This window comes from Danio rerio, chromosome 7 (assembly GCF_052040795.2).
Source record: "Danio rerio strain M-AB ecotype USA chromosome 7, GRCz13ab, whole genome shotgun sequence".
NCBI classification, from domain to species: domain Eukaryota; kingdom Metazoa; phylum Chordata; class Actinopteri; order Cypriniformes; family Danionidae; genus Danio; species Danio rerio.
The window spans coordinates 3,468,421-3,481,798 of record NC_141027.1 but is presented as its reverse complement, the minus strand read 5'-3'; the positions used below and the strand labels follow the sequence as shown (position 1 = coordinate 3,481,798).

The window sequence follows — 13,378 nt, the reverse complement described above, 5'->3', positions numbered from 1 at the left end:
ATAGGAAGGCGGGTGTAATGTTGACTTGCAAACCAAGCATTGCAGCCGTCTAGATTAGTTTGAGAGATTGCTTGGTTTATATTGTGGTAATTTAAAGCATCATTAGGCGGAATCATGCTGTTAATGCTGAAAAAGGCACAATTATGATGAGATGAAATAGCCGTTATTAGACGTTTTTAGAAACGTCATAATGCCCATTTCAGTAGTAGTTTACTAATTGCTCTGTGATTATTAGTTCAGCGTTGGTGGACGCCTAGTGAGGTTATGGGAAGGGAGCGCCGAGATTGGGCTGTGATCCAGTAGACAAACCTGGAATAAGAAATTCAGAAAATTAGATCACGTAGCAAATGTAATTCAGTAAAAGCTTAAACGTATTGACTATGTATGCGTCGCCGCAGTAGCTGCAAGTGTTAAAAATGAGAGGGGGAAAAGCAGGGATATAGCAAGGTAGAGGGGCGGGGTACGTAGCCCGTAGGTGTTAAGGATCGCTGGAAGGGAAGGGCTGGAGTTTGCACTGGAATGGAAAGCTGCAAGCTGTAAGAGGTGAGGTGGAAGTCCAAGAGTTGCTTTATTGTCCAGGAGATTAGTTTTATTCCTGTTTAGAATTAATGGTTGCTGTAGTATGTCCAAATCCAATATTACTTTAATGCTTTCCTTGATGCCCTGGGGTGGCAGAGTGTTTGCGGGGCTGTAGTCTGTTGGGGATAGGGGGCGTGGCAGGAGCGTGTTATGTCCTGGGGGGGGGCGGAGTCGGTAAAGACGTGGATTCGTAAGTGTAAGAATTGTGATCCCGTAGTCTAGGAGTCTGGAGGAGTTCAGTGACAGTCGTTGTTAGATATGAGTGACGCATGATGATGCTGGAGCAGGTACGTAGTGGAGCTGGGGATTGCATTGTGATCTGGCTGGAGTGGATAGGCCTTCGGCCTCTTACTGGAGCCTCAATCTCGAGCTGACTTCCAGGCTGGGCTGGGTGTTGTTGAGACGGGAAACTAACGAATTTCCCTACTAAAGAATACTGAACAAAGGGGGGACAACAGAACAGAAATCACATGATCTAACACCACCACATGCACAGAATCATGACAACAGTCATTTTTTAATCAAAGCCATATTCAGCTCTGAACTTCTTGTCTCCAGCTTCAGGATTCTCCTTATCAGTTCTGGACTTTAAAGCATTAATATAATTTATTTAAACTAATAATTTATTATTTCTGTCTTAAAGTAACTCTTATCTAGAGGTCAGATGGTCATTTAAGGTTATGAGTAAAAGCACACATGCACACACACACCTCTGTAAAAAGACTGTCATCATTCACTGTCAACACAAATGCACACACCCACACAAACACCACTAACAAATACTGTACACAATACAAGGCATTTCTTGAAAAACAAAATACATATTGTAAACAAATAAGCAAGCAGGATATTTGCATTTCCTTGATATTGTACAACATCATGTTCAATGATCTATTGTAAACTGTCACTGGAGCACTGTTGACCATAGACGTCAAACACACAAATGAAGACAAACTCTTGTTGTTTTGTCTTTCCATTAGACAAATCAGGTGGTATCAGTGTCTTGCTGTTGACAGATATTTGTGCTCTGTGCTGAGATATTTACGCATCTCAGCTAAACACTCTATAAATGAATTATAAGTGCAGTTTATTTATTAAATAATTTCGAGAGGATCATGTGCTTATGATTGATTGTTTGTTGCTGGTCCATTATCCAATTTATGATTCACCAATCACAAGATTCCTAAGCCACTAAATATCCTAGGTTTCATATCACAGTCATTTTCGTTTTGAAGAATCCCCACTTCCACCCCTACTCCTTTCATAGATGGGTGGCACGGTGGCCCAGTGGTTAGCATTGTTGCCTCAGAGCAAGAACGTTTTTGGTTCTAGTCCTTACCAAGCCAGCTGGCGTTTCTGTGTGAGGTTTACACATTCTCCCCATGCACACGTGGGTTTCCCCAGGGCTCCCTGTTTTCCTCCCACTGTCCAAAGATATGCAACTTCAGTTAATTGATAAGAGTGACGCAGTGGCGCAGAAGGTTGTGCTGCCGCCTTACAGCAAGTAGGTCGCTGGTTCGAGCCTCAGTTGGGTCAGTTGGCGTTTCTGTGTGGAGATTGCATGTTCTCCCTGCATTCGGGTGGGTTTCCTCTGGGTGCTCAGGTTTCCCCCACAGTCCAAAGACATGCGGTACTGGTGAATTGGGTAGGCTAAAGTGTCCGTAGTGTATGAGTGTGTATGGATGTTTCCCAGAAATATATATATATATATATATACATATATATATATATATATATATATATATATATATATATATATATATATATATATATATATATATATATATATATATATATATGAGCAAAATTTGGAACTAATCTAACAAAAAAATAAACAGTTAAAAAATTAGTACACCCTTAGTACACCTAAATTGATATGTTGGGTGAAAATATTAAATCAAATTTGAATAAACAGAGGAAAAAAATCTACAGAAACATAAAAATTATCAAATTTAGTTGAAATTAGTGTGTGTGTGTGTGTGTGTGTGTGTGTGTGTGTGTGTGTGTGTGTGTGTATGTATGTATGTATGTATGTATATATATATATATATATATATATATATATATATATTTTTTTTTTTTTTTTTTTTTTTTTTTTTTTTTTTTTTTTTGTATTACTATTCTATTTTCAACCATGTTTGGTGTTGACTATTGACTACAAAGTTTTAATCATTATTAAGAGGTTAAGTGAAATAAAATGGCATCAAATTACAGCAGGTGAATGTTAATTTTATCTTAATTAAGCTTGAACTTAAGACTTAGCCTGAGAGTTATTCTGCCTCGAACCAGGCTAGTTTTCCAGCATAATTTGCCAAAGTAACTGAGTTTGAACTTGATCATAAATTTGATATATGAAACCAAATCCACCATTAGTAAACCTGACTTACCAAAATAAGCCTGGCTTTTTCGCTGTTTGGTTTATGGAACAGCCCCCTGGTGTGAAACATGCCTGTACCTACGATTAAAACTAGTGTTTAAAATGACAATAACCCAGGATTAAGTGCCGTGTGGAAAGCCGTAAATGTACCCTAATGGTATCAATATGGAGCTTTACATGCAAATACCTACCTTTAGATACTAGCTTTTGAAACGGTACTGTCTCAGGGACAACATGTGTACCTTTATTTCTGAGTGTACAGGAGACAACAACGTAAATAAAATCTTGCACATTCCACAAAAATAGGTGGCTGAGTTATTAACTAAACGAATAATGCAATAAACAATACCAATAATGCTACAATATTGCTACAAACCAGTTGGTTTATGCCAGCGGTAGATCTGTTCAGCTTCAACCTAAATCTAAACTCCTGATCCAGCTCTTCAGGTACTGTATGTGTGTTGAACATTAAAAATGAAATATGTAAGATAAAATTAAAACAGCACAATAGAAAGTGATTCTATTGATAGAATGACACCAGAAAGATAAGTGAAGTTTATTTAGAAACTAATCTCGAGAGGATCATGTGCTTATGATTGCTTCCGGCTGGACTCGGATTATCAAATTTGCAATGCACCAATGAGACGATTCCTAAGCTACCATAAATACCCTGTGTTACGTATCACAGCTATCTTTGTTTTGAAGAATCCCCCTTTCATGCCTACTTCTCCTCCCCCTAGATGGGTGGCATGGTGGACCAGTGGTTAGCATTGTTGCCTCACAGCAAGAATGTCTCTGGTTCCAATCTCGAGAGGATCATGTGCTTATGATTGCCAGTCCTCCTGCACCCTGGCTCTCGGATGCTCTCCGTGAGCATCGCTCAAAACTTCGGGCTGCAGAGAGAATTTGGCGGAAAACTAAAAATCCTGCACACCTCTTAACATACCAAACTCTTCTGTCCTCTTTCTCAGCTGAGGTTACTTCTGCAAAGCAGACGTATTACCGTCTAAAAATCAACAATGCCACTAATCCTCGCCTACTTTTTAAAACATTTTCCTCCCTCCTCTATCCTCCTCCTCCACCCGCATCCTCCACACTTACTACTGATGACTTTGCTACATTCTTCTGCACCAAAACTGCAAAAATCAGTGCTCAATTTGCTGCACCTACAACAAACACGCAAGATACAACACCAACACCACACACACTCACCTCTTTTTCTCAGCTCTCTGAGTCTGAGGTGTCCAAACTTGTGCTATCTAGCCATGCAACCACCTGTCCACTCGATCCCATTCCCTCTCATCTCTTGCAAGCCATCTCTCCTGCAGTCATACCAACACTGACTCACATAATTAACACATCTCTTGACTCTGGTTTATTCCCCACTACATTTAAGCAGGCTAGGGTAACCCCACTGCTAAAGAAACCCAACCTGGACCATACGCTACTTGAAAACTACAGACCAGTATCCCTGCTTCCATTCATGGCCAAGATTCTGGAGAAAGTAGTGTTCAATCAAGTCCTGGACTTTCTTACTCAAAACAATCTCATGGACAACAAGCAATCCGGCTTTAAGAAAGGCCACTCAACTGAGACTGCCCTGCTCTCGGTCGTGGAGGATCTCAGACTGGCTAAAGCAGACTCTAAATCATCAGTCCTCATTTTGCTGGACTTGTCAGCTGCTTTTGACACTGTCAACCACCAGATCCTGCTATCTACGCTTGAGTCACTGGGCGTTGCGGGCACTGTTATACAATGGTTTAGATCTTACCTCTCTGACAGGTCATTCAGGGTGTCTTGGAGGGGAGAGGTGTCCAACCTACAGCATCTAAACACTGGGGTACCTCAAGGCTCTGTTCTTGGGCCACTTCTCTTCTCCATCTACACATCATCTCTAGGACCAGTCATCCAGAGACATGGATTCTCCTACCACTGCTATGCTGATGACACCCAGCTATACCTCTCTTTTCATCCTGATGATCCCTCGGTTCCAGCTCGTATCTCAGCCTGCCTGTTGGATATTTCACACTGGATGAAAGATCATCATCTTCAGCTGAACCTCGCAAAAACGGAAATGCTTGTAGTTTCTGCCAACCCGACTCTACACCATAACTTTTCAATCCAGATGGATGGGGCAACCATTACTGCATCCAAAATGGTGAAAAGCCTTGGAGTAACGATTGATGACCAACTAAACTTCTCTGACCACATTTCTAGAACTGCTCGATCGTGCAGATTTGCACTCTATAACATCAGAAAGATCCGACCCTTCTTATCTGAACATGCAGCTCAACTCCTTGTTCAAGCTCTTGTTCTCTCCAAACTGGATTACTGCAACTCTCTACTAGCTGGGCTTCCAGCTAACTCTATCAAGCCTCTTCAACTGCTCCAGAATGCAGCAGCACGAGTTGTCTTCAATGAACCTAAACGAGCACATGTCACTCCACTGCTAGTCCGTTTGCACTGGCTGCCAGTTGCTGCTCGCATCAAATTCAAAACTCTGATGTTTGCCTACAAAGTGACTTCTGGCCTAGCACCTTCTTATCTGCACTCACTTCTGCAGATCTATGTGCCCTCCAGAAACTTGCGTTCTGTGAATGAACGTCGCCTCGTGGTTCCATCCCAAAGAGGGAAAAAATCACTTTCGCGAACGCTCACGCTCAATCTGCCCAGTTGGTGGAATGAACTCCCTAACTGCATCAGAACAGCAGAGTCACTCGCTATTTTCAAGAAACGACTAAAAACTCAACTATTTAGTCTCCACTTCACTTCCTAAGCTGCAATTGCCTCTTTGAATATCACACTAATTGTACAAAAAAAAAAAAAAAAAAAAAAAAAAAAACTACTAACACTTCCCTTCTTAGACTTTACAGACCTGAAACTTGCCTTTAGTACTTATTCATTGTTGCTCTTGGTTGTGTAAATTGCTTCCTTGTCCTCATTTGTAAGTCGCTTTGGATAAAAGCGTCTGCTAAATGACTAAATGTAAATGTAAATGTAATCTTTACCAAACCTCGAAGATCATCATCATCAGCTTAATCTCACGAAAACGGAAATAATAGAAGTTTCTGCCAACCCGACTCCACATCACAACTTTTCAATCCAGATGGATGGGGCAACCATTACTGCATCCTAAATGATGAAAAGCCTTGGAATAACGATTGATGACCAACTAAACTTCTCTGACCACATCTCTAGAACTACTCGATCGTGCAGATTCGCACTCTATAACATCAGAAAGATCCGACCCTTCCTATCTGAACATGCAGCTCAACTCCTTGTTCAAGCTCTTGTTCTTTCCAGACTGGACTATTGCAACTCTTTACTAGCCGGGCTTCCAGCTAACTCTATCAAGCCTCTTCAGCTGCTCCAGAACGCAGCAGCACAAGTGGTCTTTAATGAACCTAAAAGAGCACATGTCACTCCGCTACTCATCCGTTTGCACCGGCTGCCATTTGCTGCTCGCATCAAATTCAAAGCTCTAATGTTTGCTTACAAAACGCTTTCTGGCTGCGCCCCTTCTTATCTGCTCTCACTTCTGCAGATTTATGTGTCCTCCAGAAACTTGCGTTCTGTGAATGAACGTCGCCTCGTGGTTCCATCCCAAAGAGGGAAGAAATCACTTTCCTGAACGCTCAAGCTCAATCTGCCCAGTTGGTTTAATGAACTCCCTAACTGCATCAGAATGGCAGAGTCACTCGCTGTCTTCAAGAAACAACTAAAAACTCAACTATTTAGTCTCCACTTTCCTTACTAATATGCAACTCCCTCTCTGACTCCTCAACTAACTACAAAAAAATTTTAAGAATAAATGAATAAATTACTAATGCTTTCCTGCTTAGACTTTACAGTCCTGTAACTTGCCTACAGCACTTATTCATTGTTGTTCTTATATTTGTGTAAATTGTTTCCTTGTCCTCATTTGTAAGTCGCTTTGAATAAAAGCGTCTGCTAAATGACTAAATGTAAATGTAAACCAGCCGACGTTTCTGTGCAAAGTATTTACATTCTCCCCGTACTCACCTGGGTTTCCCCTGGGTCCCCTGGTTTCCTTTCGTCGTCCAAAAACATGCAACCTAAGTTCATTGGCTAATCCAAATCAACACCATAGATATGCTCCTACTAAGTAATTATCTCTTTAAAGAGCAACTACATTTACATTTACATTTAGTCATTTAGCAGACACTTTTATCCAAAGCGACTTACAAATAAGGACAAGGAAGCAACTTACACAATTATAAGAGCAACAATGAATAAGTGTTGTATGCAAGTTACAGGTCTGTAAAGTCTAAGAAGGAAAGTATTAGTAAAATTTAATTTTATTTATTTATTTATTTTTTTGAGTACAGTTAGTGGTATATCTAGAGAGGCAATTGCAGATTAAGTGGAGACTAAAGAGTTGAGTTTTTAGTTTCTTGAAGACAGCGAGTGACTCTGCCGTTCTGATGCAGTTAGGGAGTTCATTAAACCAACTGGGCAGATTGAATGCGAGAGTTCAGGAAAGTGATTTCTTCCCTCTTTGGGATGGAACCACGAGGCGACGTTCATTCACTGAACGCAAGTTTCTGGAGGACACATACATCTGCAGAAGTAAGAGCAGATAAGGAGCAAAGCCAGAAACCGCTTTGTAAGCAAACATCAGAGCTTTGAATCTGATGCGAGCAGCAACTGGCAGCCAGTACAAACGGATGAGCAGCGGAGTGACATGTGCTCTTTTAGGTTCACTAAAGACCACTCATGCTGCTGTGTTCTGAAGCATCTGAAGAGGCTTGATAGAGTTAGCTGGAAGCCCGGCTAGTAGAGAGTTGCAGTAATCCAGTATGGAGAGAACAAGAGCTTGAACAACGAGTTGAGCTGCATGTTCAGATAAGAAGGGTCGGATCTTTCTGATGTTATAGAGTGCGAATCTGCACGATCGAGTAGTTCTAGAGATGTGGTCAGAGAAGTTTAGTTGGTCATCAATCGTTACTCCAAGGCTTTTCACCATTTTGGATGCAATATTGGTTGCCCCGTCCATCTGGATTGAAAAGTTATAGTGTAGAGTCGGGTTGGCAGAAACTACAAGCATTTCCGTTTTTGCGAGGTTAAGCTGAAGATGATGATCTTTCATCCAGTGTGAAATGTCCAACAGGCAGGCTGAGATGTGAGCTGGAACCGAGCGATCATCTACTATCTGCTCTTCAGCCACCATGACAGGGGAATCCTTGAGATCTCCCTCCAAACGGGAGGAAGCCCCAGGCTCGAGGATCTTATGAGCTCAGGGCTCATAATGCCAAACTAGCTTTATTATCAATCATCAGCTAAGTGTGAACTCTTGACATGATAAAAGGTAATGCAAATTTTATTGTGGACTTTTCCTCTGTAGCTATTATGAAAATACTTTATGAAACATACAGACTCTTGACCACATTCAAATGAACATAATCCTACACAAGTACAGAAAATATGTGAATGAGAAAGAAAAATGAACAAGGCCCTTGTTTAGAGTAATAAACAAACAATGTGACGTTCTGAATGACGGATGAGAGCAACTATAGAATAATCACACAGTCTGAAGCTGCAGACAGAAACATCAGACTGAGGACAGAAACTCTGAAGTAAGAACAACTCACATCGACAGTATTTACACACTTCTGACATCTGTTGATCCTCTTGTTGGTTGCGTATTCTGGATTAATGCTTCTCTTTTACTGAAATGTTTTACTCCTAAATGGAAGTTTTTTTTTTCTTTTCAGAAATGGCTCAACCTCTATATTTCCCTCTTCTCATTGGTGAGTGTGTTTGTAGTTTTATTGATGGTTTATAGTTTCATTAGGTTTGACTCTGTTCTGAAAAACATTAAAGCAAAGTGTCTCTTTCACAGCTCTTTGCTCCATATCTGAATGTGTTCAGCGTCAGTATTACTTTATCAATGAGAACAAGACCTGGACTGAAGCTCAGAGATACTGCAGAGAGAATTACACAGATCTGGCCACTGTTGATAACATGAACGACATGATCCAGCTGAAGAAGAGTGTGAAAGTGAATGATGGATATGCCTGGATTGGTCTTCAGAAGATGAGTGTTTATAAATGGCATTGGTCTTCAGGTGATCCTGTGCTCTTTCTGAACTGGGCATCTGGACAACCAGCCGAAGGTGATAATTGTACTGTTATGAGAAATGGAAAGTGGTTTGTTGCACCATATAGTGACGCCTGGACTTTCATCTGCTACAACAGTGAGTACAAACCCTTATGAAATAAAATATATATGTGATTATTCTAGTGTAAGGGTTCATTTATTAGTCCTATGAGACAACTAACAGTATGGGTGAAGGTTAAATGCGTGTGAGCCTTTTCAACACATGTGAAAAGTAATATATTGTTAAAATAAATTTTCATTTGTTTCAAACTCCGAATTTTAATCTGACTCCAATTTATACTAATTTAAATGTAGATTCATCTAATTCAAGTTGATCACCTTATAGGTTGTGATTTGGTCTAAATTAGATTTCGATTAACCTATTAAATCTTTATTTTCAGTTAATGGTTCATCGTTTACCCAAAGTCGCTTAGAGTCAGTATGCTGGCCAGCTCTATCTGCTCACAGACACATCCTCAGCAGTTTTGATTCTTAGATAGAGGATATAACTGTAAACTAATTTCCTTTAAGTAATATTAGGTGGCCCCATGCTTGCTCATACATAAAGAAAGTTTGATTTAGCCACTAGATTATATCATACTAAGTCAGTTATTGTCAGAAATCAATAGGTCTCTATTGCTGTGCCTATGCTTTATCCATTGAGCCTGAATGTATGACTAATCCTGGTCGTAGGCTGTGGAAACATCAGCCTAAACAATCTACTAGATTTAAATTATTTCAGGAGATATTAGAGTTAAACAAAAAATTGACATTTATTTGTCAGGCAAAGATTTTCCATTCCAATTCACATAATTACACAAAACAAGAGTCGCACTGAAGATGATATGCAGTGAAAAGCTTTAACAACCACTCCTGACCTTAAAATAATAACAACAACAAAAAATAATAACTATAGACAATAAATTAAGAAGAAATAGTTTTGCATTAGAAAATAAACAAAAAGTAGTGCTGTCAAGTGATTTAATATCTTTTTTTTTTTTATCTAAAAATGGGTGAGTTGCGCGCGACGTAACTGAAGAGCTGGGAGGGATGTGGTGGAGAGGGTTGTGCGACCTTTTTAAGGACCGAGCGAGAGACGTGCAATTTCCGGGAGATTATCATTCGTTCTGTGATGCTGTCTTATCATTGTGCTTTACTGGTGTTCACTCTCCTAAAGGCTCTTCTCCTGTCATGCTCAGATATGATAAACCCAGTTTTGGTGCTGGCATTGCCTGCAGCCTTGACGTGAGCATGAATGGTGTTCAGCTCGCCTGCCAGAGACACATCTGTGCTCTTCATACTGTATGTTGGTGCTTTATAGTCTGTTATCCCTGCAGAAAAATCCAGCTTAAACCAGATTAGGCTGGTTGGCTGGTTTTAGCTGGTCAACCAGGCTGGTTTTAGAGGGGTTTAGGCCATTTCCAGGCTGGTTTCCAGCCATTTCCAGCCTGGTCTTAGCTCGTCAGGCTAGAAACTGACCAGCTAAATCCAGCTAAGTAGGGATCAATCCAGTAGGGATTGTTTTTAGTCCCTACCACAGGCTCCTAGAGTCACTTTGTTGAAATGGTGACTCTAGTCCTTGCCTGTATTTTTGCTTCACTGCTTTCCGGACATTGTATGACATGACTTTGTATGGGATCAAAGTAGCTTCCTTATTGTAGGTGGCGGTACAGGATCCTCGAGTGTCATGAGCAGGTTTTATCCTCCCACAGCTTCTGGTTGGGAAATATTCTGATAGTAGTTTTCTCTACAGTGTCATCTGTTAGTTTTCCTGTAAATCCCACAACCATTTCTGTAAATTTGCTTATGCCATCAGTACTGCGTTGGAACATGTTCCAGTCTACGTCATCAAGGCGGCATGTAAGACGCCAACCGATTTTACAAATGCAGCTGCATATTTTATAACATGCAATAATAAAATGTTGTATTACGGAATATAAACCACATACTTCAGTTAATCTGGGGTCACCACAGCGGACTGAACCGCCAACTTATCCAGCATGTTTTATGCAGCGGATGCCTTTCCAGCTGCAACCCATCTCAGGGAAACATCCGTACACACTCATTTACACAGAGCACCCGTAGAAAAACCCATGCAAACACGGGGAGAGCATGCAAACTCCACACAGAAATGCCAACTGACCCAGCTCAGGCTCGAACCAGCGACCTTCTTGCTGTGAGACGACAGCACTACCTACTGCGCCACCGCTTTGCCAAACACATACTTGTATACATGTAAATGTATTATCAGAATTTTCTAATTATAAATTCTAAAAAGCTTGATATATAACACATATTCTTTATATATGTATGTGAGATGCTTTGTTGTGGCAGATCTCAGTAATATTTATAAATATAACAGCTCACTCAATTGGTAACAAAGGCATTTCTGATGATGCTCCTGTTCATTTTTCATTCATTAAAGTGAGGAGAGGACTGGTGTTTGTCAATCAGATGATGACCTGGAGAGCCGCTCAGAGTTACTGCAGACAGAATCACATTGATCTGGTCAGTGTGAGGAACCAGAATGAGAATCAACAGCTGGAGAAGTTCATTAATGACAGAAACTCATCTGGATCTGCAGTCTGGATCGGTCTGTTCAGAGACACATGGCAGTGGTCAGATCAGAGCAACTCCTCATTCAGATACTGGGATACTACTCAACCTGATAATCAAGGACGCATTGAAAACTGTGTAGGAATAAGTCTGTATGTTCAGGGAAAATGGCATGACATCTCCTGCACCAGCTCATTTCCTTTTGTGTGTCATGAAGGTGAGCAGATCCTCCACACACACTCAATCCATCATCAGCTCCAGATCTCTTAAAGTTGACTCTACATGTCTGACATGACAAATTCCTCCACAGTGTTTGTTCTGCATGTTGTTGTTGATCAGTCTCTCTCTAGTTTCTGCTTTGTTTTGTGTCCAGATAAACTGATTGTGATCCAGCAGAATCTGTCGTGGTCTGAAGCTCTGAGATACTGCAGACAGAATCATGTGGATCTGGTCTCGGTTCAGTCAGTGGAGATGCAGCGTCGTGTGATGAACGTGGTTAAACTGGCGTCTACTGAGGCGGTGTGGTTGGGTTTACACAACTTCTGCAGCGTAAACATGTGGCTCTGGGTGAATGGAGACATGGTGTGCTATCAGAACTGGGCTTCAGGGAACGGCAGCACACCGGAAAACTGCAAACTGGAGAACAGAAAAGGAGCAGTTCAGTCTGGAGGAGATCAGACCTGGATCAGCCTTCCTGAATCTCACAGACTCAACTTCATCTGCACTAACTACTGAGAGAAGATGTGTCTGTGTGTTTACTCACTTTCACTGTGTTTTTAACGGGTTAATCTGATATATGTAAGGCAAACATTTTACACCTGTATTTTATCTATCATGAAATAATTTGTTCTTAACAAAGCTTTAACATCAATGTTTAAGATTAGGTTTTAATTTTCTTTTGTTTAAGATTCTTTAGATGTGATGTGTGTGTTTTCAGTGTGTTTTCTAGTTCTGCTGGTGTTTGGTCTCTTTATGTTTGGCTAAATGTGATTCTGTGAGCAGCAGATCTTCAGTAAATCATGATTTGTGTTTCAGCTGAATGAAATCTGCTTTATTCAGAAAGGCAGAGAGAAGTTTGGGTATAAAATGGGATTGATCCTAAATCATGAAATAAACAGAATATCTGATGAAATAAACTGATCTTCAGTCAGTGTTCTTGTCTCCTGTTTATTTGCTAATGTGTCTCCAGCATCACAGTAATCAGAAAATTAAAGGCAGTGCATATATTAAAGTGTGTTGAACTTGATCAGTTTGGCTCAGATTTAATATGGAAATTTCATCTTCCTGTTTCTGCTGGGATGGTGATTTTTATTGTAGCGCCTCCTGCTGGTGTTTGAGAGTTTGACAACAAGCAGGATTCTGTTCTCAGAGTTTTCTGGTGTAGTTTAGTGTAGTGTTATATCTTCAAATGTGGTTCAACAAAAATATATATTTTTATGCACAGTAAAGTGGCCGGTGAGTATATAGATGTATACATACTGGCTGGTCACTTTAAAAGGTATGCCATGCTAATACCCAGTTGGACCCCTTTTGCCTTCGATCCTTTATGGCATTGATATAACAAGGTGCTGGAAATATTCCTTAAAGATTTTGCTTCATATTGACATGATAGCATCACGCAGTTGCTGCCGATTTGTCGGCTGTACATCCATGATGCAAATCTCCCACTCTACCACATCACAAAGGTGCTCTATTTGATTGAGATCTGGTGACTGTGGAGGCCATTTGAGTACAGTGAACTTGTTA

The 13,378-nt window shown here is 40.5% G+C and overlaps 2 protein-coding genes and 1 long non-coding RNA gene across 3 annotated transcripts in view; all 3 read left to right on the top strand.

Annotated features, from left to right (window-relative positions):
• LOC147842925 (uncharacterized) overlaps window positions 1-13,378 on the top strand; it is a 959,952-nt gene that overhangs the window by 735,618 nt on the left and 210,956 nt on the right. The gene's annotated exons all lie outside the window — the stretch shown is intronic.
• The window catches only part of si:dkey-88n24.9, a 203,030-nt gene that overhangs the window by 86,476 nt on the left and 103,176 nt on the right, over window positions 1-13,378 (top strand).
• On the top strand, window positions 8,028-12,784 carry LOC147842933 (C-type mannose receptor 2-like). Its single transcript, XM_087260419.1, has 5 exons — window positions 8,028-8,285; window positions 8,692-8,727; window positions 8,820-9,173; window positions 11,502-11,849; window positions 12,006-12,784. Exons 1-5 carry the CDS (start codon window positions 8,276-8,278, stop codon window positions 12,365-12,367), a joined length of 1,110 nt encoding a protein of 369 aa, XP_087116545.1. The 5' UTR covers window positions 8,028-8,275; the 3' UTR covers window positions 12,368-12,784.

Excerpts from the sequence above, each read along its gene's own strand:
- LOC147842933 (XM_087260419.1), top strand. Across the intron at positions 8,728-8,819 it reads ATATTTCCCTCTTCTCATTG|CTCTTTGCTCCATATCTGAA; the intron begins GTGAGTGTGTTT and ends TCTCTTTCACAG. Across the intron at positions 11,850-12,005 it reads TCCTTTTGTGTGTCATGAAG|ATAAACTGATTGTGATCCAG; the intron begins GTGAGCAGATCC and ends TTTTGTGTCCAG.